This window comes from Notolabrus celidotus, chromosome 19 (genome assembly GCF_009762535.1).
Source record: "Notolabrus celidotus isolate fNotCel1 chromosome 19, fNotCel1.pri, whole genome shotgun sequence".
NCBI classification, from domain to species: Eukaryota; Metazoa; Chordata; class Actinopteri; order Labriformes; family Labridae; genus Notolabrus; species Notolabrus celidotus.
The window spans coordinates 2,168,652-2,196,614 of NC_048290.1; the positions used below are offsets into that span (position 1 = coordinate 2,168,652).

The 27,963-nt window shown below is 40.5% G+C and overlaps 1 protein-coding gene across 3 annotated transcripts; it reads left to right on the forward strand.

Annotated features, from left to right (window-relative positions):
• Window positions 1-135: 135 nt before the first annotated feature.
• LOC117831648 (M-phase phosphoprotein 9) lies at window positions 136-27,895 on the forward strand. Of its 3 annotated transcripts, none has more exons than XM_034710436.1 (24): window positions 136-232; window positions 3,186-3,457; window positions 4,996-5,143; window positions 7,739-7,828; window positions 7,923-8,431; window positions 10,530-10,698; window positions 10,821-10,893; window positions 12,129-12,232; window positions 12,413-12,529; window positions 13,928-14,361; window positions 14,445-14,594; window positions 14,719-14,806; window positions 14,911-15,126; window positions 15,311-15,358; window positions 15,478-15,542; window positions 16,815-16,916; window positions 18,068-18,286; window positions 18,428-18,597; window positions 18,822-19,094; window positions 19,227-19,347; window positions 20,879-20,970; window positions 21,436-21,638; window positions 24,992-25,060; window positions 26,917-27,895. In XM_034710436.1, the coding sequence occupies exons 2-24, from the start codon at window positions 3,222-3,224 to the stop codon at window positions 27,016-27,018; spliced, it is 3,798 nt and encodes a 1,265-aa protein (XP_034566327.1). In that variant the 5' UTR covers window positions 136-232; window positions 3,186-3,221; the 3' UTR covers window positions 27,019-27,895. The 3 variants fall into 3 exon arrangements, with proteins under 3 accessions (XP_034566327.1, XP_034566329.1, XP_034566328.1); XM_034710438.1 differs by having other exon boundaries at window positions 10,824-10,893; XM_034710437.1 differs by having other exon boundaries at window positions 140-232; window positions 10,533-10,698; window positions 26,917-27,892.
• Window positions 27,896-27,963: the final 68 nt, after the last annotated feature.

The window sequence follows — 27,963 nt, forward strand, 5'->3', positions numbered from 1 at the left end:
CCTCTGTCAGGTTTTTTTGTCCCAACAGATGTGTGCACACTCCGTCCTCCTGACAGCCAATAGGATTACAGAGTGAGAGTGACGACCAATCACAGCTCAGTATTTTCAACCGGAGCTCAGCCAATCGCGTTGCAGAGTGCAGGCAGCTATCACTGCAGTGCAGCAGCTAGCTAACCAACCAACCTGAGTACTGACAAATAAATATGGAGGAAATGATGTTACAAGTCAACGGGTAGGTTTCATATCTTTTAATTATGTCTCACGAGCTTAAAGGAATCTGAATATATTAAATAATGTGTTTAATTCAGTGTGTACGTGTCACATCCTCCCCGCGCGCTCTGCTTACTAACCTGTAATACACCAACTCCACTTAGCACCGAGCTAACACTTCACTCCCTCTGAGGCAGCTGGGTGACGTTAGCTTGGTTAGTAGATAAGTTATCATGACTGAGGCAGAGTCAGGGAGTTCACAGGGAACTTTAAAGCTCTGCTCCCCTCCAGCATCCATCCTGACAGCCAGGCTACAGCAGCTAATGTGGCTTCTGTCAGTGTTTAAAATCCTGCTTTGCATTTATTATATTTTACCTGTTTTTAAAAGATGATGATGTTTACAAGGTGTTGAACATAATCAGCTGTTATTACATGAGCTGTAACAGACAGGAAACAGCTCATCTGACAGACAGGGAAGTGTCTGCTCCTGCGTTACATCCACACATCACCTTTAATGTGTTTATATTTACCTTTGTTTATGTTTTTGTAATCACTTGTTTGTTGATATGAGATGTAGGTCAGTAATATGACACTGATGGAGTAAAGCCTCAGTCCTTGTAGCCCTTGTAGCTGTGTAATTAACATCAGGATCCTGCTTTATCAGAAGAAATGGCGTTTTTACATTGAGAGAATAAATCAATAAGAGATGCACATCTGTATCTGTTATCACTTACATCAGGGGTTCATAAAGTGTCTTCTAAAAATGAACACAAATTAGATATTTTATCCACAATCATAAAAATATGAACAAAAAAAGGAGTTTTATATATTTATTTATTTATTTATTTATTTAAAATATATTTTGTATTAAATTGTCATGCATGTACATTCATAATAATCAGAGACACAATGGTGAATATAATAAATAAAATATCTATATGATGAACTCATATGATGTTGGTGGAACTTACCAAAATACCACTTATAGATCCTCAACAGGGACCCCCCCCCCCCCCCCAAAAAAAAGGTAAAAAGAGTAAGATAAAAATAAGGTAACAAATATTTAGAATAAGAATAATAATATCTAATAAATAAGAAATTGAGGAGTGAATTAAAATGTGAGGAAAAATAACAAAACCAAAGCAAAGCTAACAAAGAAAGTGGTTATATTATTATTATTGTTATTATTTATTTATTTATTTATTATTTTTAGATAGATAGATCTTTATTTGTCCTTAATAAGAAGATTTGATGCCACCGTCTGTACAGGAATACATGTATGAACACAATAACCATAAACATCCACCCAGCCTCACAGCAATGGTGCCCCGCATCCCACAAATATACACACCAGACACATATGCACACACTGGACACATATAAAACACACCGAACACATATAGACACACCGAACACATATAAACACACCGAACACATATAAACACACTGGACACATATATGCACACTGGACACATATAAAACACACTAAACACATATAAAACACACTGGACACATATATGCACACTGGACACATATATGCACACCGGACACATATAAACACACTGGACACATTACAGTGGCATTCTGTTTAGCAGTGCTATGGCCGATGGGACGAAGCTTCTGCCAAACCGGGCTCGCCTACAGTATGGGGATCTGTATCTGCGACCGGAGGGGAGTAGTGTGAAGAATTTTTGGGGCCTTTTTGCCTTTATTGACAGTACAGCTGAAGAGAGACAGGAAATGTGGGGAGTAGAGAGCGGGGGAAGACATGCAGGAAATGGAGCCGGGAGTTGAACCGGCGACCTCTGCAACGAAGACGGTAGCCTCTATATGTGGGTCGCTTGGACCACTAGGCCACTAGCGCCCCAAAGTGTTTATATTTTAAATAAAACCATACAAATATACATTTTTGATCTTTTTTTTTTACTTTTCATTGTTGCCATAAGACCCCTGAGGTGTTAAATTTTGTCCATTTGTGAGGAACATGGGCTGAAAAGTTGTGGATCCCCTTACTTACATGATCTAGACAAAGCAGGGGGTCCTAGGTAAACATGAGATCCATATTTATTCTGAAACCTCTAACAGAAGATCATTTTGACCAAAACTGATGCTGATGCCAGTCCTAGTACATCCTTAGCCTTCTATAGAGGGCTTGTACAGTTATGTATAGTTAGTATTTTTAGTTGTTTTAGTTATTATATCATTATTACCGTTGTATGCTGCAGGTCCTCAGGACAAATTTAGTGTCATGTGGGAACATGTAATGACAATAAAGAACCTACTTAGTATTACAAATATCCTACATTGATGTACGAAACATGGAACAAGGAAAGGGGATAAAAGCACGATTAGTTCCCAGTATGTTTGTTATTTCTTTGAGGAGTTTAAACCAGAACTTGTGTATTTTTAGACAAACCCAGAAGAGGTAGTGATGATTTGCCTGCTAGGAGCCACAGTTCCTCCAGCAGCTAGAAGTCTAGATGGGGAGTTATTACACAGGTATAATAGTATACTAATAGGTATAGGTATATTAGTATCCTGCAACCAATCGTCTCCATGAGGTTGAACTTGTCATCTGTGATCCCGCGCTCTTTATTGTGTTATAAACGGTTGCACGGTGTGCTCATGCTCTCCAACAACGAGCCTCAACATGTGAGCTGTGTGGAAGTATTTTGAAGTGTCGATCAATTATGGTAGAGTCAAATGTTGTCTTGTTTTTTAAAAAAATGGACCGTTACAACAAGAGTACCAGGTAAATTCGAGTAGACTAGAGACTCAGTGAAACAAATGGTAGGTATCGATATCCGTATCGGTAAGAGTTTGAAAATATCAGCACATCAGGTATTGGCAGAAAGCCAGGATCCTGCATCCTTAGAACAAACATATTTCCTCCTCCTCACATATCTGACCTTTTCTCCTCCCTCTCTCTCTCTCTCTCTCTCTCTCTCTCTCTCTCTCTCTCCCGGTGTGTGTAGCTGTCAGACTGACCCCCCCTGCTCGGGCCCCTAAACATGTCCACAGATGACAGTATCTCTGAGGATGTGTCCAGCTCGGGGGCCTTGAGCCACTGCCATGCCAGCGCAGACGGGGATGGAGGAAAGGAGAGCGAGACCTCTCTGGTGTCCTCGGAGGGGACATCGGCCTCTGGGCTGGCCGTCTCAGAGGGCAGACACACAACCTCCCAGACCACAGGGGGCGCTGTGGAGAGCAGGGCCGTGGACATCACACCAGCATGCAACAAGATCAGGTGAACACACTCAGATTAATTAATTCATAGTAATGAGAAGTCTAATTTACAACACAGATGTTATTCAGAGTTTAGATAAAACCACAGATATCTCCACTGAGATGGACTACATTTATCTGAACTAAGATTTAGTGAAGGTTAAAGTGGTTCAGATATTCAAAGGGGAATAAAAGGTAAGAAAACAATAATTACAACACATGATTAATTAAAAGAGGGATTTTTTTCTTTGTGCAGGGGTTATTTATAAAACACAACCTTTCTTAAAAGGTATTTTAAATGTTTGTTTAAATGATTTTAATTTCAGTTCTTAAGATTTATATATCACCTTTCATATATTCAGACATGCAGCACAAAGGGCTTCACCAAAAAACAGAGAGAGACAAAAAAAACAGCAATAGGTAAAAACATACAAGACTAAAACAAGACAGAGGAAAGAAATATTAAATACTGAAAAATAAGAATAAAATCTATAAAATAAAATCAGTAAAATAAAATTAAAGTTGTTAAAATAAAACCTATACATTAAAATAGAATAAATACGAGAAAAGTAAAATACAGGTAAAATAAAATAATCACAATAAAATCAATAAGTTAAAACAGGATGAATACCACCAAAATAAAATACAATAAAAGTAAAATAATTACAGTCAAATCAATAAATTAAAATAGGAAAAATTCCAGAAAAATAGAATAAAAATAAAATCATTACAATAAAAATCAAGAATGAAAAAACAGGTAAATACTAGAAAAATAAAATGAAATAAAAATAAAATCCTTTCAATAAAATCAATTAAATAAGATCATATATGTTCCTGAAAAATAAAATGAAATAACAATAAAAATGACATTACATTAAGATAGAATTTTTAAAAAATGATGTTAAAACAATGTTAATAATGTTAATAATTCAGTCCAGGGCTTTAAAGAAATTACTCCAAATTAATAGCCAGATTAAAAAGGTAAGTCTATAGTTGCTTTTAAAAACATGAAGCTCTCTGCCCGGCACTTGTTATGGACAATCAATCATACTTCCAAACTTTTAAATGCAGGACATCATGGTGTGTTCATTTTTTAGAGTCCTATCTAAAGAATCATGGGAGTTGTAGTTTGCTGTATAGCAGTGGTGCTCACAGTGGGGTATAGGGACACATAGAGGTCCTTTAAGCGGCTCCAGAGTGTCCCCATGTTTATGTTTTGGCTCTTAAATAAATACAATGATCATATTTTTTATTCTTTATAATAAAGAATCTTAAAGACAAATTATCCTTTTAGTTAAGAACAAAACAAAGGTGGTAAAGCTCAGTCTTAGCTGCAGGAACTATACTTAAAATAAGCTGAGAGAGGCTCTTTAGGAAACATTTTTCATGTTCCAGTTATTCCAGATTGAATTTATTATTATTGTGCTTTAATTAATCCAGGTTGGCCGCTCTGTCCTATCCTCCATGTAACCCAGGCTGTAGAAACATGTATGCTCTCTTATCTCATGCATGTATTACCGTACCTTCACGTGTGATTTACTGTGGTGTGCTTTATTACAGGAGTCTGTGTCTGAGCACAGACGAGGCGTTCCAACCGGGGAAGAGCCTCCCATTCATCAACCCGAGCTCCCTGGAGACTTTGAGGGCTTTGGTGCAGGAGATCCAGAGCAGCGGAGAGACAGACCCCGAGATCTGGAAGGACTGTGAGGTAGGGAAAAACATCCACTACAGAGCCTGGGATGCAAAAAGTGCTGTTCGTACGTGTTTGTAGGAGCTGATGTAGTAGAAATAAAGTTGGGGTTAGCTGTTGTTGTGGCTGCAGCATCCTCGTTTTGTGCTGTCACTTTTATTCTCTGTGTTGCTCACATCTGACAGTGAGACACACACAAACAGCACCATGCAGCTGATTCTTTCAGACACAGGGAGCAGACAACTGTGATGTACTGCAACACAGAGAAGACACCCCACTGTATGGATCAGCAGGCTGCTGAGTCTGCACACCTGATCTTTAAAATGCCCTGTGTGAGAAAAGTTGTAGATGATATGTATCATGATCAAAGTCCTCTTGAATGCTTGTGCAGTAAATGCAAATTCAGTTAGGAGCTATATTTTATTTTCCCTGTTTGTGCAAAATCGGAAAATCCACAAACTCCTGCTTATGCTCCCCTGCACGTCCTCGAACGCAGACATGTTCACACACGTCGGGCTGCACTGAGGCCACCATGTGGACCCTCTTGGGATGAGAGCAAATGATGAAGTCTGCATCATGTGGGCTGTTGTGGCCCCGGGGATGAAGGATGTATAAATTAACGTCAACGCAGACAAAAGATTCAGACGGGGAAAGTGTTGTCGTGTTTTAGAATATTTCCTCTTATGCAAAGTAGAAGTTTAGGGTCGGTTCATCCTGCAGGATTCTCTGTCATCACCTCCTTAATCTGATCCCTCTGCATAGCCTCAATCAATCAATCAATCAAGCTTTATTTATATAGCATGTCATACAAATCAAATGCAACCCAAAGAGCTTTACAGTGACTGTAAACAAGAAAGAAGCAGAAATAAAATAATGTTATAAAGACATATTAAAAAAAGCAAAGATGCCCTTCTTCTGGTAGCGAGGGAAATGATAACCATATCCTGGTTTAAATCTCTACCTCCCACCTTCTTCCATGGGGAGAAAGACTTAAAAAAGTTTACCTGATGGAAAAGATAACAGCAGAACTCTGTCTGATACAGGACTTGTTGGAGGTTCTATGGGCTCCTGTCAGTACTTACTTTACACTACTGAGATAAGAGACTAGTTTACATGATCTCACTTTACTTAAGAGAAAATATGATGTATATTTCTTTTGGTTATGTAAGTAGATACATCCATTGAGGAGTATGTGAAAGGTTAAATGCTTGTGTGTTTATGGACAGATATATCTGATGCGGGCTGCTTTGAAGAAGCAATTTTTCCCCTCTACTTTTCAATAGTCTCCTCTTTACGTGGTTGAAGATGTGGCCGTGAACTTTTGATTTTTTATGTTTGCTGAACTGTAAATAATTCCTTTAAAATTTTGACCATGATTCAACAACTGAGATATGTACAAAATATGTGAAGCTGAATAAAAAATGTAAAAAAAAAAAACAAAGATAGATTTTAAAGTCCTGTGAGGAGTTTTTGAGTGGTCATGAAATGGACTGAAATGAACAGTGATGCCTCTTTATGACCTAGAAAAGCAAACAAGATTGTTAGAAAAGGTATTCATCATTTCTGTTTTGTTATTTTAAAGTCTGAAATCACTGTGAGAGGGTAGGTGTCAGATGAGGTGATTGACAGCACGTCAAGAAAAACCCTTTTTCTGCATTAAATTTTCTTAATGAGTGAAATGATTGACTGTTAGTTGAAAGCAGGAGGAGATAACATAATTTACACATGTACAGGACATAATAAGCACGATCACTTAGTCCACCGGGGGGCACCAAAGTCAACACAAACAGAAAGTTCCTCACAGGAGCTTTAAATAGAGACAAATGCACACCAACAACAATAAAATATGTGTAATTAAAATAAGTTAGAGCGTGAAATTAATATTAAGAATATAAAAAGTTAAAATAAATAAATTAAAAAGGGTAAGGATAAGAGTTGAAAATAAAATTAAGGCTAAAAATATCAATAAAACTGAGTAGATAAATAAAAATGAATAAATAAAATAAACAGTTAAAATTAATAAAATAATAAAGCAACATTTAAATCAATTTAAAAGTAAAAAGTAAGTAATAAATTATAAAACCCTACATAAAGCTAGAATAAATATTGATTCACGACCCCTCTTCAAATCAAGACTCAAAACCCCAATCTGTTCCAAGCTGCATTCTCTGTTTAATTCCACTGCTTCATTTGAACTTGGTGTTACTTTTGCTTGTTGTTTTTATTTATTCTATTGTGTTGTTTTATTTATTGTGTTTTAATCTCTCTGTAAAGTGACCTTGAGTGTTGAGAAAGGCTCTTTTAAATACAATGTATAATTCATATTATTATTATGATTATAAAGATGTTTTTTTAGTTTCAGTTTAAAAGTCTGAATATCTCTGTCAGCTCCCCTCAGATCCTCCTGCAGGCTGTTCCATAGTTCAGGAGCGTAGTGGCTGAAAGCCTTGTCTCTGTTGTGCATGTAAGAGCATTGAGTCATTATGTGAGCTGCAGAGATGGTGAGGTAGTTCCTCCTAAGAGGCAAATAAGTCGCGTGAGTGTGAAGAGACAGTGATGAAATGACCCAGCTGTGACCGTGCATGACTCCATGTTTCCATCTCTCTGCATTAGGGCCGATGGTTGCATCTGTTTCAGCTGGTCGAGAAGCAATACCAAGAGCAAATCCTCGCTCAGCAAGAACAATACCAGTGCCAAATACAGGTGAGTCTGCATGCAGCCACGTCTCACAGAATGAGGTGGATTACAGTTTTTGTTTATCCTCTTAATTAAACCATCGTGAATTCTCTCTCTCCAGTTGATTCAGGATGAAATCAAGGCTCTGGTTCAGCTCCAGAATCGCCAGGCCTGCATCCTGCCACACTCAGAGCTCTCTCCAACTTCAGTGACCAAAACGACAGCGAACACAAAGGACTATATTTTCCCCCTCCTCTCCACCCACTGCACAAACTCCAAGCACGTGGCTAGTGACACTGACAGCCTGGTAGCCCCTGCACACACACCCTTTAGCTCCCCGTCACCTCCTCTGCAGAGATCAGAGACGGCCCACCACGGCGAGGAGCGGGCCACCACGGGGCTCAGCAGCGGGTACGGGACTCTCTCCGCCTGGGAAACGGGTCTGGAACTTGCCGGGTCTCCGGGGAACGATGAGGATGGGACACAAGTGAGGGAGAAGCACCAGTGGTCCCCAAACTTCCAGGATGACTCAGAGACAGTCTTGGTCGGCTGCCAGAGGGACTTCACCGACGAGAAGCGACTCCGAGTGGAGGAAGCGAACACATCAGTGTACCAGCACAGAGCCTCTGGGTACGTCTGAGCCCTTTATGAGAAACCTTATCAGCAGGATCCTGATAACAGGCTGTGTGCAGGTTTTTAGAAAGTCTTCAAAGGTATTAAAGAGGCTTAGACCAATTAACAGAGGTCTTATGCAGTAATGCTGGCCTCATTTTTTTAAACTCTGAGGCAGAAAGTCTCAAAATGTCCAAAAATATATATCTCTGATTCTTTAATCCCTCCATTCATCAACTCTCCTGTTTCTGCAGCTTCTCCACCTCCAGGTCTGTTAGATAATCATGCCAACGCTTTAAAAAAACAAACTACGCAGAGCTTTAGAATCAAAACAAGGCAGATACACAGATAAATAAGATCCCAGACATCCAGTGAGAACACGAGGAAAAGCACAACAAAGACAGATCATAGGAGTGAGATTTAAAAGAGGACATTAATAATATTTGACTCCTTCAGTTCCTCCACTCTGGTGCAGCTAAAACAAGCTTTTAGTACACATCAATAATCAGTGTGTTAGGTCTTTGGTAACAGAAGCTAAATAGTACATCGCTTTGAATCAGCTCTGCAGCAAAATGTAGTTTAGACACCTAAAATAAAACATGATGAGCTGCAGAGGATGCTGCTTTTGCACACTTCTTTCCTCAGGAGCAAACAGAGAACTTCCTTGTTCCTAAACACGGGGCACAATATATTAGAGTAAACAGACTCTCTTAAAGGTACAGTGTGCAGAAAAGGTGACAGATTAAAACGCTCTCTTGCTCACCCCTCTTGTCGGTGAAGCTACGGTGGCCTTTGAGGACAAGAAGCTCCTGTTTTGCACACAACAACCACTCTCTTCTTCTTCTGCACCTTCGTCTTCCAGTGCCTAGTTTGTCTGTTCTGTGCTGCTGCAGAAACATAAGGACATAAGGAAATAATAATAAATAATGAAATACATCATAATATAATAAATAATGAAATAATAAATAATAATATAATAAAAAGTAATATAATTAAATAATAAATAATAAATAATAATATAATAAAAAGTAATATAATAAATATTTAAATAATAAATAATAATATAATAAAAGGTAATATAATAAATAATTAAATAAAAAATAATAATATAATAAAAAGTAATAAAATAAATAATGAAATAATAAATAATAATATAATAAAAAGTAATATAATAAATAATAAAATAATAAATAATAATATAATAAAAAGTAATATAATAAATATTTAAATAATAAATAATAATATAATAAAAAGTAATATAATTAAATAATAAATAATAAATAATAATATAATAAAAAGTAATATAATAAATAATAAAATAATAAATGATAATATAATATAAGGTAATATATAAATGATAATATAATAGATAATAAAATAATAAATTAAAAAATAAATAAATAATTAAATGTAATATAATAAATTGTATAATAATACATGATAATATAATAAATAATAAAATATTAAATAATAATATAATAAAATATAGTATAAAAATAGTAAATAATAATAATACCTAAATAATACAATAATGAGATAATATAAATAATAATAATAACAATACTAATAAACATAAGGAGTGGGAAAGCTCATTTTTAGTTAATATACTTGTGAATATGATATTAAATTTCTACCAAGTCTGTTCTGATAAAAGCAGCCAAAACTACTCACTGTACCTTTAATCCAGCAGAAATCCTGTTTATATCCAAGCAACATTTTTATCTATTAATGGATTGAGCTGAGAGAGAATTCTGAGACAAACAGCTGATTAGAGAGAGGATGAACACTCTGATTGTTTACATTACACAGAAGTTTGAAGCTTGAATAGAGACAGAGAGCGTGACTCTGCAAATGTTCTCAGACGGCGTCTTTTGTTGAAGAAAAATGAACAATTAATTCATTTTTATCCAGTTATAATGAAGACAATAGTCTGCTCAGCTGTGATGTTCTGCGGTCAGTGCTGAGAGGATTATAAACAATGGAGGCAGACACTCTCTGTTGCATAACTCTATGAAGGCTTTATTTCTAAATGATCCAGAGCACTGTTTCTGCATTATCTGCACGTTGGCTGACCCACATATCCGTCCCTCCTCCTAACCTTGACCTGCTCTGTCAGCAGCACCAGCCAGCCTCTGACCTCCTGGGCCCAGAGACAGAAACTCAGGCCCAAGAAGAGCAAAGCAGGACACGCTTCATCCCAAACCCTGGAGTACCAGGAGCAGCCTCATGGCCTCAGAGAGCCACCCAAACAAACCCCCCCAGAGATCTGCGACACCCAGGACCAGGTACGGCGCTGACAGACGCTCAAATCCAGATCTCTGTTTCTGTTCCCAAAGGTCTGTTGTGGTGGTCCTTATTACGCCCCCCCTCCGCCGAGTCTAATCCACTCATCTCTATTGCATTTCAGCAGAGAGCCGTCGGGCCGTCGTCCAGCTCGTTCCCCCTGAGGAGGAGTGACAGCCTGATGTCGGAGGCATCAGGTAACAATTCACTGACTCAGACTAACAAACGGCAGCAGAGAGGTTCAGCCAGCGTGAAGAATCACTGACAGAATTACTGTAATTAAATAAACAGCTCAACATACTGCAGCTTTAAAAAAAAAAAAAAAAAGGGAAGAAACACAGCTGCAGTTACAACCAGCGACAGGTAGGGGGCGCTGTTGGACCACTGAGGGATTTTATTTCTAAGGTGGATCCAGAAATAACTTATTTTGTGATCTCCTGAAATATTCTTCTAACAGTTAAAGCTCCATCTTTTATTTGTTAACCGAAATAAAAATATTTTAAATAATGATGTAATCATTTTCAACCATGTTTAATAATAATAATAACTTTGGAATTAAATATAAAATTCAAAAGGCAGGTTGTAAAATCACACAAAGCAAAATCAAGAAATAAAACATATTTAAAAGACTTAAAAATAATTAAAAATATATTTTTAATCCAGTTTAAGTCAAATAAAAAATGCAATTGGTGCCATTCCTGCCTTATCACATCTTATATATATATATATATTCCACATTTAATTTAATTTTTTTAACATTTATAAGTCAGATCAGATTACATAATTAAAAAAATTAATCCATGTGTTAGCTCATCTCTTTTTATTAATCCCTTATCTTTCCCTTTGCTCTCACACTTGACCGTCTTAATAATAATTTAATATTTTCAACCATATTTAATACAAATAATAGTAATAACTTAAAATTTAAAAAAGCAGGTTGTAAAATCACACAAAGAAAAATCAAGGAATGAAACATTATCTAAAAGACTTAAAATTAATTTAAAAATATATTTTTAATCCGGTTTAACTCAAATAAAAAATACAATTCAGGTAAAATCTTGTGCCATTCCTGCCTTATCAAATCGTATTTATTACTCCACATTTAATTCCTTTATTTTAACATTTATAAGTCAGACTACATAATAAAAAAACTTAAATATCCATGTTAGCTCATCCCTTTTTAATAATCCCTTATCTTTCCTGTTGCTCTCACACTTGAGGTTCTTTGGTCCCTTTAAAGGCATAAATCTCTCAAAGTTTATGCATTAAATGGTGCATTAAAGAGGTGGAAGTATTGTGTTTGTTGGGAACTGAAAGCTCTGCATGCATCACTTGCCTGCAGACGGATTTGTTGTTCCATTTTCAGTTTTTTTTAGGGTTAACTAAAAGTTAAAACAAAGAGCTGTATGAAACATCCTCCTCTCTGCCCCAGGTCTCACGTATTGGCGTCTGAATGAGAGCGAGCTGTATCACCCTCTGCCGGACAGCTTCGACAGCGGCGCCTACCTCCTCCTGCATGAGGCCTCCATCAGTCTGGTGAGTGTGAACTTTAATTTAGAGACGAGTGGAACGACTTCTGTCTCCCTCTTCTGGCAGCGAGTGATAAAACAAACCCTCACTAAGCATGCAGACACATTTCCTCTCTTTGACGTGGTCTCTCATGAGTTTAAGTTCTGTTTGTTCTCCACCTTTTTTAAAAGTCTGCGTCTCTTTCAGACCCCCTCCCAGGAGCCTCGGCTGTCCCTCAAAGAGATCTATCGGAACAAGCAGAGGACAGACTGTAAACGCTCAGACTGGGAAGGTTCTGTTACATCCAGTCCAACCTCTCCGCAGGTACGACACATGGCTCCTCAATCGGTCCCATCAGGTCTTGGCTGAGTCTCTGACTTTGTTGAATCTGTGTTCTGGTGTCCTCATTAGGAGAAGATATTTATTTACATGTTCCATTTTATCCAAGAGTTTTATTTCATTATATTCCTTTTTTTTTATTACAGTTTGAGTTTTATTATGATTTTGCGGTCCATGTGGAAAAACTAAAGAGGTCACAACCCAGAGGGAGGAAAACTGTGATAACTAAGTGAACAGGAGAGGCTGGGATCTTTGTATATCTCCCTCATCTCTCAGTCTGAGCTGTTAAACATTAACTACTCAGTTCATAACGATGTGATGGAAGATTTTAATGTGTTTGTTTATTTTATTTAACTCTGCACATGCTCACTGAGAAACAACCTCAGACTGTGTTTCTTCATTCCTTTCTTTGATTGTTTCCTTTTTTTTTTGCTTCTTTTTTTGTCTTTCTTATTGTTTGTTTGCTCCTTTTCTTTCATCTTTCTTTGTTTCTTACATTTTTGTTTCTTTGTCTGTCTTTCTTCTTTCTTTCCTTCATTTTGTTCTATCTTTTTTGATCCTTCTTTGTTCCTTCCTTCTTTCTGTGTTTTTCTTTCTCTTTTTTATCTTTCTGTCTGTTTTGCTTCTTTCTTTCCTTCTCCTTATTTTCTTTCTTTCTTTTCTTTCTTCTTTCTTTCCTTCTTCTTCTCTTTTCTCTCCTTTCTCCTTCTTTTCTGTCTTTCTTTTTCTTTCCTTTCTTTCTTTCTTTCTTTCTCCTTTTCTGTCTTTCTCCTCCTCTTTTCTTTCTTCTTCTTTCTTTTCTTTCTTTCCTTCCTTCTTCCTCTGTCTTTCTCCTTCTTTTCTGTCTTTCTCCTTCTTTCTTTTCTTTCTTTCCTTCTCCTCTTTTCTTTCTTTCTTTCTCCTTTTCTGTCTTTCTCCTTCTTTTCTGTCTTTCCATTCTTTCTTTTATTTCATTTTTTGTTTCCTTTTTTTCCTGTAGACTATTTTCTCCTTACTAATTTTTATTTTTTTCTGTCCTTTTTATCTTTCATTTGTTTGTTTCTTCCTTTTAATCGTTCTGTTTGTTTCTTTGTTTCTTTTTATTACTTTGTTTTTTTCCTTTTGTTTCATTTTTCTGTCTTTCTCTTTCTTTCTGTTAATATATTTACTTAGTTAATGTTTGGTTCTTTTTATTTGAGGACCTGGTATAAAGCATGTACCCTGATGCCTCTCATCTCAGGACATTAACACAGAGTTATTTTGTATCTAAATGTCATCATGGCGTTTAAAACACAATAAAAAAATCACCAGTGAACACAGAGACAGGAGAGAAAGTTTGAAACAGTCAGTAAAAAGAGAGATGACTCTCATTCAGAGTTTTCTTCTTCTTCTCTTGTTGTTCAGATGTTGACGTTGGATCCGGCAGCTAACCAGCGGCACTCTGATCGAACGTCCGGCTTCACCTCGCCCTCCCACTTCAGCAGCCCCTCATTCGCCGCTCAGCCACACCTCTACCCCCGAGTAGGGACCCCCGTGACCCCCGACAGCATGGTGGAGGGCAGCCAGAACCCCGGAGACACAGACTGCCCCTCCGACACCTCCAGCGCTTCAGCTGCTGGACCCTCCCCGTCCAAAACCCAGACCATGTGGGGGAAGACGGTCCAGGATCAGACGCAGCAGCGCAGAGCCAGTGCCCCCTTAGCCAGCGAGGAGGAGGGCAGCCACACCCACACCAGCACCCTGAAGCCCGGATCCACCTCTGGGTCCTCTCTAAGGCCTGCAGTCAGTCCTCACATGGAGAGAGCTTCCTCTCTGGAGGATCCTGTCGTCCTTTCTCTGTGAGTCCAACTCTCAGGTCTCAGGATTCACAGATTCATCCACTCTGAGTTATTTCACTCATTGTTTCCTTTCCTCCCCTCAGGCTGAGGCAGAACCTGAGAGAGAAGCACTCCCGACACGTGGCCGATCTGAAGGCATACTACGAGTCTGAGATCCAGACCCTGAGAGACAAACTGAAGCTCTCAGATCTGCCCAAAGATTTAGAGAAGAGCAACCACGCCCTCACAGAGAGGTTCGTACACGCCTCCATCTTTCCTTTGCATCCTTTTCACAGTGGACAGAGTCCTTTCAGTTCACATAATGAAGACTTCTTTAGTTTTCTGACTCCGTATTGACCTGTTTTTGTTGATGCACAGGTGTAAGCAGCTGGAGCGAGCTCTGTCGGAGGCCACCTGCCGGATTCAAGAGCTGGAGGCCACAAACAGCTCTCTGGAGATGAAACTGGTACGAGGACCGACGTGTTCTCTCACTTTGAATAATGAATCAAACGCTCTGATATCTGCATTTAAGACTTTGTAATTAACCTCACCCTGACTTCCTGTTTGCAGGCGGAGTGGCCGGAGCGGTACGCGGTTGCAGGTGCGACGGTGAAATCTCTGCAGCAGCGACTGGAGGAGAGCAAACGCTCCGGCAAAGAGAAGGACGCCATGACGGCTCGTCTGAAGAGCCAGACCCGGCAGCTGGAGGAGGCGGTGCAGAGAGCGGGCAGGGAGGCTGACGAGAAGGAGGCGAGGAGGGAGAGGGAGTACAAGATGCTGCAGGACGTGAGTCTGACTGAGCTGTAGATTCTTGATTTACTTCTTTATGTCATATTCCATAAGATAAGATCAATAGAAACTTAAAGAATAAATAAGATTAGAGTAGTTGCAGCTTCATAAGCTTGAAAAGTATCCATCCTCCTCTTGAACTCTGAAGTTAACTGAGGTCTGATTTGTTTTCTGTCCTCAGCTGCTCGGAGAATACGACTCTCTGATGAAGGAGCACGAAGGAGTGAAGGTAAACGATCTCTTTGTGGAAGTTATCACCCGATCATGTTTGATTTGAACAGAGACACACAATAAGTTATGTCTCAGGTCGCTCTCAGTATGTTTGTTTCACTCTCTTTGTCTCTTCAGAACAACCTGGTGTCAACAGAGAGCAAGCTGGTCGATGCCAATGATCAGATATCCGACCTGAGGAGGTGAGTGGGTTGTAGAATTCAACACTTACAGGCATTAGTCTCAAATCTGATGTTTGCACAGTTAAAACATTCTCACCCATCCTTCCCTCTCCTCTTTTTGTTCTTGGAAAAAGTAGAAACGTTTTAAAAATGTGTTCCACACAACGATTAAAACCGTCACTCAGCAGAACAGAAGTCCAAAAGTCTGGTGACGGTTGCAGTTTGAGCGGATCTAGATGTCACGTTTTTAAATGATGTTACATAAAACATGTTTGCAGAGACTATGAATACAGAGATGAAGCTTTACAGTCGCCTGGTTCTCTGTTTCAGAGCTGTCACTGCAGACATTAGCTCCCTCCTGCAGTTTGTAACAGAGCTGCAGCTCCGATCGAGGGAGCAGAATGAATCAATGGCGCCTAATGATGGTGTCTCTGCTGTCGAAAAATAGATAAAGCGTTGGCTGAGATGACGCAGCAGCTCTTCTCTGCAGCCTCAGCTCGGTCCACAAATTGGCGTCGATAGAGGCGGCATATGGACTCGGCATTGATGAAGTCTGTGAAGTCGATGCAGCGAATTCACGGACAGACTGAAAGCTTCAGCAGAACATCGAACGTGTGTCAGGAGACGGCTTCAGCACGGAAACGGATGATATCCAGGGAGGGAAAGGGGGGACTGAAGGGAGGTACAGGGACAGAGAGGTGGACTAAGGGAAAGGGTGTAAGCCAGGTGCTCATCAGAGAGTCCTAATAACAAATAAAAAGACTCTGAAATATGTCACTCAGGGTATTCTAGCATTCTAACGTTTATAAAGCCAGAAAGGTCGGGTAATAAAGGGTGTGAAATCAGTAAAATATGCAAGAACATCTCCAGCTTCATGCTCTAATGGAAGCTTAAAGTTAAGAGAAGTCTAAGGATCGTTATTAAAGTCAATCAAACTGAAACAGAAGAAGCAAATTAGAGCCGGATCATGACAGCAGAGAGAGTTTATGCTCCACAGGAGACTCAGAGTCGAGATAAAGGTCGGCTTTGTGAAGGGAGAAACGTTTCCACTGAGGCAGAACTTTTGTCTCTCTCTGAATGATGATAAAAGGATGAAATAATAAAATACCCAAAGTCTCTTACATACTGTGATCTAAGCTGCCTGTGTGTTAGTTACACCTTCTAAAACTAAGGGAGTAATAACACACCTCCCTTTTAATAAACCCACTCTTTAAGAAGGTTATGATCTTCAGTCTGAGGTGTCTAAATTGTGTTTGGTGTCCCCTCTCTCTCTCTGTCTCTCCTCGGCTGCAGAGTGATCTCCAAACTGGAGTCCCAGGTGAAGCAGATGGAGCACGAGAACCAGGCCAGAACCCGATACGCGTCCCACAGCAACACACAACCGTCCGGGGCTGGGTAAGCATGTCATCTTCTCAACTTATGCACGATTAAAAGCATCCCTTCAGGAGAGGTCTTTGGAGAAAATACATTTAGTTTGATTCCAAGAAACTTTTGCAAGATCCCAAAAAGCTTCTCTAAAAACCTGTGAGACATTTGCAAGATCACAAGACAGTTTCATGAGAGGTTGAGAAAGTCTGCAGGATTGCAAGATAGTCTGTTTGGATCTAGAGTTCCCAAGACTGTTTACAGAGTTCAACCCCAAAAAAAAATTGGAATCTTGCAAAAGTTTCACAGGGTCTTTTAAAAGTGACTCAAGAGCTTTGAAAGATCTTGCAAAGGTCTCTCAGGATCTATTAAAGTTTCTAAGGATCTTGCAAAGTTTCTCAGATTCTATTAAAGTTTCTCAGGATCTAGCAAAGTTTCTAAGGATCTCGCAAAGTTTCTAAGGATCTCGCAAAGTTTCTAAGGATCTTGCAAAGTCTCTCAGGATCTAGCAAAGTGTCTAAGGATCTAGCAAAGTGTCTCAGGATCTAGCAAAGTGTCTCAGGATCTAGCAAAGTGTCTCAGGATCTACCAAAGTGTCTCAGGATCTAGCAAAGTGTCTCAGGATCTAGCAAAGTCTCTCAGGATCTAGCAAAGTGTCTCAGGATCTACCAAAGTGTCTCAGGATCTAGCAAAGTGTCTCAGGATCTAGCAAAGTGTCTCAGGATCTAGCAAAGTCTCTCAGGACCTAGCAAAGTCTCTCAGGATCTAGCAAAGTCTCTCAGGATCTAGCAAAGTCTCTCAGGATCTAGCAAAGTCTCTCAGGATCTAGCAAAATCTCTCAGGATCTAGCAAAATCTCTCAGGATCTAGCAAAGTCTCTCAGGATCTAGCAAAGTTCCTCAGGATCTAGCAAAGTCTCTCAGGATCTAGAAACGTTTCTCAGATTCTTCTAAAAGTTTCTCAGGATCTAGCAAAGTTTTTCTGGATCTTGTAAAACTGCATCAAAAAAATGGGATTTTGCAAAAGTTACTCAGGGTCTTTAAAAAGTGACTCAGGAGCTTGTAAAGTCTCTCGGGTTCTAGAAAAGTCTCAGGATCTTGTTAAATGCATCCCATCAGAAGAGGTCTTTGTAGATTGAACTAAAGAGTTAAAGTATAAGTGTTCCTCTCCTCCTGTCTGCAGTCTCTTCCACCATCCTGACCTGCTGCTGTCTCCGAGTAAAGGCCGGATCGAGCCCGACGTCACCCGCAGGAAGTCCCCGTGTCCTCTACCTGAGCAGCTGAACAGCAGCAGAAAATCCCCGTTCCACAGCGTCCACAAGACGCCTCAGTATCCAATCAACGATCAATCATCAGGAAATGGAAGCTCCGTGGACGCTTCTGAAGGCGGTGGCGTGTGGAGGTGTGTGTGTGTGTGTGTGTGTGTGTGTGTTTGTGTGTGTGTGTGTGTGTGTGTGTGTGTAAATCAGTGTGTGTGAGTAAATCTCTCAGTCAGAGGAGGTGATGAAGAGTTCAGGTGGTTTACTGAGTTCCTCTCCTCCAGGTGTGCCTCCCCTCCAGAGAGTGAGCAGTCTCTGCTGCAGCACAGACACCAGGAGCAGAGCGTCTGTCTGAGAGAGGCGGGTCGTAGGGACGCGTCCTGCAGCCTGACCCCCATGATGAGGGCTCTGATTGAGCTGGAGGAGACCAGAGCCACAGAGAGCCGGGCCCCCTGTAAGAACAGATCCACCACCACCTACACAGTCACCCGTAAGACAGTGCCAACGTGACGGGTTTCTTTATGTGTCAGGATGATTGTCTTCATTGAAATCATCCGGCGGAGAAGTCTGCGCTGTCTCCTACATGTTTGTGCATGTAGAGTCTAGTCCCCTGCACGCGCTCTGTCACAGAGGAGCTTTCACATCAGGCTTTAACGTATCTGTGTGTTTTCTCTGCAGGGATCGGCAGTCAGAGGACCACAGTCGGGTTTGTGGAGCGCAGACACAAAGAGGTGATTCAGGATCAAGTCAGGCTTCAGGCCCCCATGGAGGTGGTCAAACCTGCGGGAGCTGCACTGCGAGCCGAGAGAGGAGGAGGAGGAGGAGGAGGAGGGAAGAAGATGAATGGAGCTGCAGCTTTGCTGAGAGCTCAGAGGGGTCTCTCTCCAGAGGGCCACAGATCGTCCTCACTGCCTCCTCCTGCACAGAGAAACATCCCCCCGACCACACCCAGTGAGTGGATTCCTCTCCTAGGAAATCAAAACAGTCATATTGACTCTTACAAATAATCTCTAAACCTCAGAAAGTCAAGGCTCTTGTATCTCACTCATCTCAGGGTTTAATAAAAGTCTCTCTCTTCTTCAGCTAAGAGAGAAACTCTTCTCATGCCTCTGTCTGCGAAGTCCAGTCCTAAACGCTGCCCCTCAGAGAACTACTCCACCGCTTTCGGTCTCCCGATGCCAAGAGAGGAACACCTGAGCAAAAGGTGAGACACACACCACCAACAGAATAATCAACTGATGAAGCTTATGATAGAAATACGATCTGAAAGGCCACAGAGGGAAAATAAATTCAGTTTGATCCCAAGAAACTTTTGTAAGATCCAAGAAAGCTTCTATAAGATCCTGTGACACTAAATAAGATCACAAGAACGTTTTGTGAGAGCCTGAGAAAGTCTGCATGGTTGCAGGATACTCTGGCTGACTCTAGACTTACCTGGGACCGTCTACAGAGTTCAATACCAAAAGAAGATGCCACAAAGAAACATAAGTGACTTGGCCAAAGATGGGTTAAGTGTCAATGAAACCTTGCTTAAGTTTCTTTGGATCTTGCAAAAGTTTCTCAACAACTCAAATAAGTTTCTCAAGATTTTGAAACGTCTCTCAGGATCTTGCAAAGTTTTAAAAGATCTTGTGACAGTTTCTCAGTATCTTCCAAAGTTTCTCAGTATCTTGAAAAGTATCTAATGATCCTGCAAGAAAATTCCTCAGGAGCTTTTAAAAGTTTCTCATGAACTCTCCAAAGTCTCAGGATCCTGCCAACTTTCTTCAAGGTCTTTCAAAAGTGACTCAGGGACCTGCAAAGGTTCTTAGGATCTCATATAAGTCTCTCAGGATTTCAATACATCTCTTAGGATTTCAATACATCTCTCAGGATGTTGCAAAAGATTTTAAGGGTCTTGCAAAAGTTTATTTGGATCTTGAAAAACTTCTCAGGATCTTGCAAAGGTCTCTCAGGATCTTGCAAAGGTCTCTCAGGATCTTGCAAAGTTTTGCAGGATCTTGAAAAGTTTCTCATGATCTCTCCAAAGTCTCAGGATCCTGCCAAATTTCTTCAAGGTCTTTAAAAAAATGCCTCAGGATCTTGTAGGAGATTCTCAGGATCTGAAAAGTTTCTCAGGGTCACTAAAGTTCCTCAGGATCTTGCAGAAGTTCCTCAGGATCTTGTAAAGTATCTCAGGATCTTGAAAGGCCTCTCAGGATCTTGAAAGGCCTCTCAGGATCTTGCAAAAAGTGCCTCAGAAACTTCAAATATGCTTCAGCATCTTTTAAAAGTTTCTCATGATCTTTAGGTTGAACTTCATTGTTTTTCCTCCATGTCCCTGTTGGAGATCTGCACAGACTTCTTTGTAAGATTTAAAACCCATCAGGACAAGAAGTGAAGGCTGCAGTAACAACTTTATCAGAACTGACTCAGCTTTTCTCTCCAGCTGTTTTAAAATGAAACCTCACAGAGGATCTTTAGTGACAGACAGAATGTATCTCACTTTATTTTTCTGAAGCACTGCCTCTCCAATAAACCACAAGGTGTCGTCCTTCACACGTCAGAGCTTCAGTCTGATCATGAGCTGAACTTTAAAACACTCAGTGAGAGAAAACAGCTTCTTAAAGTGGAGTTTTAACAAAGTCTCCTGAACACAGTGTTTGAACATCTCACTCTGTGCCGGACGGCAGAGTGAGTCCTCTGGATTACTAAGATTAAAAAGTCACCTTGTCTCTGCTCTTCTGTCTCTGCAGGTTCGATGGACACGTCGATCAGAGGCGTCACTCGTTCCACAGCAGCAGTCCCAGAAAGAGACTCCAGTTCATGTCAGCAGAGAGAGACGACGGTAAAATATTCACGCTCCTATTCATATTTAAAATATCAAGTCAGAGAAGTGAAGTGAAGAAACCCGACGACTTCTCACATCATGTCAGGAAGAGGTGCATTTAAGGTCCGGTGTTCTCTCCTGATTCCAGCAGATTTATTCCATCTCTAGTTTTGTATCTCAGACTCTGACCGGTGTGCAGGATACTTCTAAAGCTTTTTAGTTTTAGGATTGCATTATGTATTCATCAGACAGAGATTCATGCTTAATATTTTATTATGCATATTAAAAAAACTGACTGGAACAACTCAGGAACGTTTTTTTCCAGCGTTTTAAATCCCAGACTGGAAATGTCAAAATGTGGACGTTTGATTTTTGGATATGTAGAAACGTTTTTCTTGTTCTTGTTCAGATGTCAGGAAAAACCTGAAAACCACAATCAACTGAAACCCTGTGCATAACTCTGCTTCTCCTTCCTCTCTTTAGAAGTCCAGCACCCCTCAGAGTCCTCAGGCAGCATGAATCCCCTAGAGGGAAACTCCCAGCTGGGCTGGGAGGACCAGGCAGCCTGTGGTGGATCTGACCTGCACGACCCCCCTGAGGACCCGGCCCCTCTCCTCCTGGACAGACTCCACTCGCTGGCTGAGGCCGAGAAACTGTTCGACGAGCTGACGCAGGAAAAACAGCAGGTTTGTTTCCACTACAGAGTCATGTCTGTGTTTAATGCAGTGACTTCCACTACAGAGTCATGTCTGTTTTTAATGCAGTGACTTCCACTACAGAGTCATGTCTGTTTTTAATGCAGTGACTTCCACTACAGAGTCATGTCTGTTTTTAATGCAGTGACTTCCACTACAGAGTCATGTCTGTTTTTAATGCAGTGACTTCCACTACAGAGTCATGTCTGTTTATAATGCAGTGACTTCCACTACAGAGTCATGTCTGTTTATAATGCAGTGACTTCCACTACAGAGTCATGTCTGTGTTTAATGCAGTGACTTCTACTACAGAGTCATGTCTGTGTTTAATGCAGTGACTTCCACTACAGAGTCATGTCTGTGTTTAATGCAGTGACTTCCACTACAGAGTCATGTCTGTGTTTAATGCAGTGACTTCCACTACAGAGTCAGGTCTGTTTTTAATGCAGTGACTTCCACTACAGAGTCATGTCTGTGTTTAATGCAGTGACTTCCACTACAGAGTCATGTCTGTGTTTAATGCAGTGACTTCCACTACAGAGTCATGTCTGTGTTTAATGCAGTGACTTCCACTACAGAGTCATGTCTGTGTTTAATGCAGTGACTTCCACTACAGAGTCATGTCTGTTTTTAATGCAGTGACTTCCACTACAGAGTCATGTCTGTGTTTAATGCAGTGACTTCCACTATAGAGTCATGTCTGTGTTTAATGCAGTGACTTCCACTACAGAGTCATGTCTGTGTTTAATGCAGTGACTTCCACTACAGAGTCATGTCTGTGTTTAATGCAGTGACTTCCACTACAGAGTCATGTCTGTGTTTAATGCAGTGACTTCCACTACAGAGTCATGTCTGTGTTTAATGCAGTGACTTCCACTACAGAGTCATGTCTGTGTTTAATGCAGTGACTTCCACTACAGAGTCATGTCTGTTTTTAATGCAGTGACTTCCACTACAGAGTCATGTCTGTGTTTAATGCAGTGACTTCCACTATAGAGTCATGTCTGTTTTTAATGCTGTGACTTCCACTACAGAGTCATGTCTGTTTTTAATGCAGTGACTTCCACTACAGAGTCATGTCTGTGTTTAATGCAGTGACTTCCACTACAGAGTCATGTCTGTGTTTAATGCAGTGACGTCCTCTACAGAGTCATGTCTGTGTTTAATGCAGTGACTTCCACTACAGAGTCATGTCTGTTTTTAATGCAGTGACTTCCACTACAGAGTCGTGTCTGTTTTTAATGCAGTGACTTCCACTACAGAGTCATGTCTGTTTTTAATGCAGTGACTTCCACTACAGAGTCATGTCTGTGTTTAATGCAGTGACTTCCACTACAGAGTCATGTCTGTTTATAATGCAGTGACTTCCACTACAGAGTCGTGTCTGTTTTTAATGCAGTGACTTCCACTACAGAGTCATGTCTGTTTATAATGCAGTGACTTCCACTACAGAGTCATGTCTGTTTTTAATGCAGTGACTTCCACTACAGAGTCATGTCTGTTTATAATGCAGTGACTTCCACTACAGAGTCGTGTCTGTTTTTAATGCAGTGACTTCCACTACAGAGTCATGTCTGTTTTTAATGCAGTGACTTCCACTACAGAGTCATGTCTGTGTTTAATGCAGTGACTTCCACTACAGAGTCATGTCTGTTTTTAATGCAGTGACTTCCACTACAGAGTCATGTCTGTTTTTAATGCAGTGACTTCCACTACAGAGTCATGTCTGTTTTTAATGCAGTGACTTCCACTACAGAGTCATGTCTGTGTTTAATGCAGTGACTTCCACTACAGAGTCATGTCTGTTTTTAATGCAGTGACTTCCACTACAGAGTCATGTCTGTGTTTAATGCAGTGACTTCCACTACAGAGTCATGTCTGTTTTTAATGCAGTGACTTCCACTACAGAGTCATGTCTGTTTTTAATGCAGTGACTTCCACTACAGAGTCATGTCTGTGTTTAATGCAGTGACTTCCACTACAGAGTCATGTCTGTTTATAATGCAGTGACTTCCACTACAGAGTCGTGTCTGTTTTTAATGCAGTGACTTCCACTACAGAGTCATGTCTGTTTATAATGCAGTGACTTCCACTACAGAGTCATGTCTGTTTTTAATGCAGTGACTTCCACTACAGAGTCATGTCTGTTTATAATGCAGTGACTTCCACTACAGAGTCGTGTCTGTTTTTAATGCAGTGACTTCCACTACAGAGTCATGTCTGACTTTAATGCAGTGACTTCCACTACAGAGTCATGTCTGTTTATAATGCAGTGACTTCCACTACAGAGTCATGTCTGTTTTTAATGCAGTGACTTCCACTACAGAGTCATGTCTGACTTTAATGCAGTGACTTCCACTACAGAGTCATGTCTGTTTATAATGCAGTGACTTCCACTACAGAGTCATGTCTGTTTTTAATGCAGTGACTTCCACTACAGAGTCATGTCTGTTTATAATGCAGTGACTTCCACTACAGAGTCATGTCTGTTTTTAATGCAGTGACTTCCACTACAGAGTCATGTCTGTTTATAATGCAGTGACTTCCACTACAGAGTCGTGTCTGTTTTTAATGCAGTGACTTCCACTACAGAGTCATGTCTGACTTTAATGCAGTGACTTCCACTACAGAGTCATGTCTGTTTATAATGCAGTGACTTCCACTACAGAGTCATGTCTGTTTTTAATGCAGTGACTTCCACTACAGAGTCATGTCTGACTTTAATGCAGTGACTTCCACTACAGAGTCATGTCTGTTTATAATGCAGTGACTTCCACTACAGAGTCATGTCTGTTTTTAATGCAGTGACTTCCACTACAGAGTCATGTCTGTTTTTAATGCAGTGACTTCCACTACAGAGTCATGTCTGTTTTTAATGCAGTGACTTCCACTACAGAGTCATGTCTGTTTTTAATGCAGTGACTTCCACTACAGAGTCATGTCTGTGTTTTGGTGTTTTTATTTACCTTTTTCATGTATTTCTATAAACCCGTCCTCCAACACTTCATGAGGACTCTGCGTTCTCATATCTCGGACACTGAGGACTCAACAGTTCCCCTCTAATCCCCTCCTGACCTCTTATGTAACATGAACTTTATTGTTTTTACACCACGGCTAAAACACTTCTATTTATAGGAAGTTCAAATCCACAATCACACCAGTCCCCTCCCTCTGTCCTGGTCACACAGGGACGTCTGCCTCCACAGTCACACATCACAAACTCATCGTCTCCCTCTAATCTAAAGAGTGAAGCGTTTTGATTATTAAGAATAAAGAATAACTCACTTTTATTATGTGTGTGTGTGTGTGTGTGTGTGTGTGTTCATGTGTGTGTTTGTGTGCAGATTGAGGCAGCGCTGAGCCGGATGCCTGGAGCAGGAGGTAGAGTGACTCTACAGTCCCGGTTAGATGAGGTGAGACACACAGATATCGATGCTGTCATGAATGTTCAGATCACTTTACAGTGTTTGTTTTTCATCAATCTGAGCGTCCCTGCATGATGTAACCTCTGACTCGATGTAGGTAGGCAAGGGCGCTCAGTGAAAATGAAACCTTAGCATCCAAAATTGTGCAAAGCAAGAACAAGAATCAAATTCTCCTGCAGAAAGAGAGGGGTCATCTTCAAGTATCTGCAGAATCAGAGGCTGCAGATTCAGGACTACATTTCTGGGACTGCACTTCTAAGACAGTTGTTGGGTAACTGTAGAGTAACCAGGATGGTGCATTCACACCAAACCCCAAAGAGAAATCAATGTGTAGACACAGAGTTGCATCGGGCGACACGATTGAAGCGACACACGACCAGATTGGCGCAAATTTCACTACTATTGCAACTTTGCATGGGTTCAAAATATTCAACTTCAGCATCGGTGGGAGAAGCTGACCAGGATGGAAGCGTCTATCCTCCAGCTGTAGTTTCAGGGGAAGGCAGTAAAATTAGCCAAGCTTTTGTGCCTCTGTGTCATATTGTGACAGCATTGTGACGTCTTTGAGACTTCCAAAAGAGATTAAAAAGCAGGAAAGGAGTAATCTCAGTCATGCTTGATGACTGAACATCAAGGCAAAGACAAACGCTGCTGGTATGTAGGAGACAGACTCCTGATATCCTCAATTGTTAACTTGTGTTTGGTGTAAATGCAGCATATCTGTTGCAACAACACAAGAGTCCTAGAGATGTGGTTCTGAAACGTCAGCCTCCTTGTAGCTGGCTTCATTTTTCTGCAAAGCCCTGTCACAGTAACCTCCACATCATGCCGGCACTAACAGGTGTTTTATTTACCTTGTTGCATCAAATTCTCCTGCAGAGAGAGAGGGGTCATCTTCAAGTATCTGCAGAATCAGAGGCTGCAGATTCAGGACTACATTTCTGTGACTGCACTTCTAAGACAGTTGTTGGGTAACTGTAGAGTAACCAGGATGGTGCATTCACACCGAACCCCAAAGAGAAATCAATGTGTAGACGCAGAGTTGCATCGGGCGACACGATTGAAGCTACACACGACCAGATTGGCGCAAATTTCACTACTATTGCAACTTTGCATGGGTTCAAAATATTCAACTTCAGCGCTGTGGCGTGATGGCCAATCAGCATCGGTGGGAGAAGCTGACCAGGATGGAAGCGTCTATCCTCCAGCTGTAGTCCCAGGGGAAGGCAGTAAAATTAGCCAAGCTTTTGTGCCTCTGTGTCATATTGTGACAGCATTGTGACGTCTTTGAGACTTCCAAAAGAGATTAAAAAGCAGGAAAGGAGTAACCTCAGTCATGCTTGATGACTGAACATCAAGGCAAAGACAAACGCTGCTGGTATGTAGGAGACAGACTCCTGATATTCTCAATTGTTCACTTGTGTTTGGTGTAAACGCAGCATATCTGTTGCAACAACACAAGAGTCCTAGAGATGTGGTTCTGAAACGTCAGCCTCCTTGTAGCTGGCTTCATTTTTCTGCAAAGCCCTGTCACAGTAACCTCCACATCATGCCAGCACTAACAGGTGTTTTATTTACCTTGTTGCATTTGAAGTTTGGTGAGCTGCCATGCATCTTATTAGCATTAAATGAAAGATCATTTGAGGCTGATGGGCTTCAGATTTGACCTGACTGTGGCAATAGAAGAAGAGTTATTCAAATTCCCTCCTCAAGGCAATCTGCAGAGTGTTAGTCAGGATATCTGCAGTCATGAGACCGCTCACTGTGAATCTTTTATTAAAGTGGTTCCATATTAACGCCCGTCCTCTCCTCCTCCTCCCCTCCTCCTCTCCTCCTCTCCTCAGGTGGCCTTAGAGAACCGTCTGGAGAGAGTGAATCGTGAGCTGGGATCCATCCGCATGACTCTGAAGAGGTTCCACGTCCTCCGCTCCTCTGCCAACATATAGCAATGTCTGTCTTTTTACAGTGTGGATGCTAAAAACTTAGTGTCTTGATTTTTCTTACAGTGCACTGATTGTCTCCACGTCTCTTTTTGTGCCATCTGTACAGCAGCATCTTTTTATACGTACCTCTTATTACTCGGGGATATTTTTTACATGTCTGGAAGATATGAAACTTTTGGAGTATATATTTTTAGAAGACAGATTTGTAAAGTCGTTTACTTTTTTAGTCACAGGAATATTAATATGACATGTTTTAATCGCCATATTCAGGTCTGGATTTTTAAGCTGTTTCAGCAGACACATTCATCCACTTTGGGAATATATGTCACTGCCATTTTTATTCACCTGTAAGGATGTGTTATTGCTTTATTCCACATGAGACCACTTCATCGTATTTATTACATGTTTAAGTTTTATATGTCAGATTTAATTTGTGTGCATTGTTTCTTATTGTTAAAGTATGATTGAGTTATTTGTCTTTGGGCCAAATTTATCAAGAAGAAAAGAAATGTTTACTTGAATCAAATCACCTTTTTTTCTGTTTACTCTCTTTAAACGCTCGTCACTTTGTTCGCTTCATCTTTCAAACTCTGCTGTTTCTTGAAGAGAGCCACTTGTAAAATCAAAACCAGCACACTTTCTGAGCGTCAAACACACACACACACACACACACACACACACACACACACACACACACACACACACACACACACACACACACACACACACATTTCCACACAACTCTTTGGTCAGCTGTTCAATGCCTGTGCATGGGATTTCTTGCACTGCTTCCTTTTTCCATGCAGATTTTCCAACCTGACATGAACTTCACTGGAACTATAATGTTGTTGTTGCACAATAAATGAAGCTTTTTTGATAACCTCAGTGTTCCTCTGTTATTTCACTACAACAGGTGTTGAACCATCAAGTGAAACACAACACAGTAAT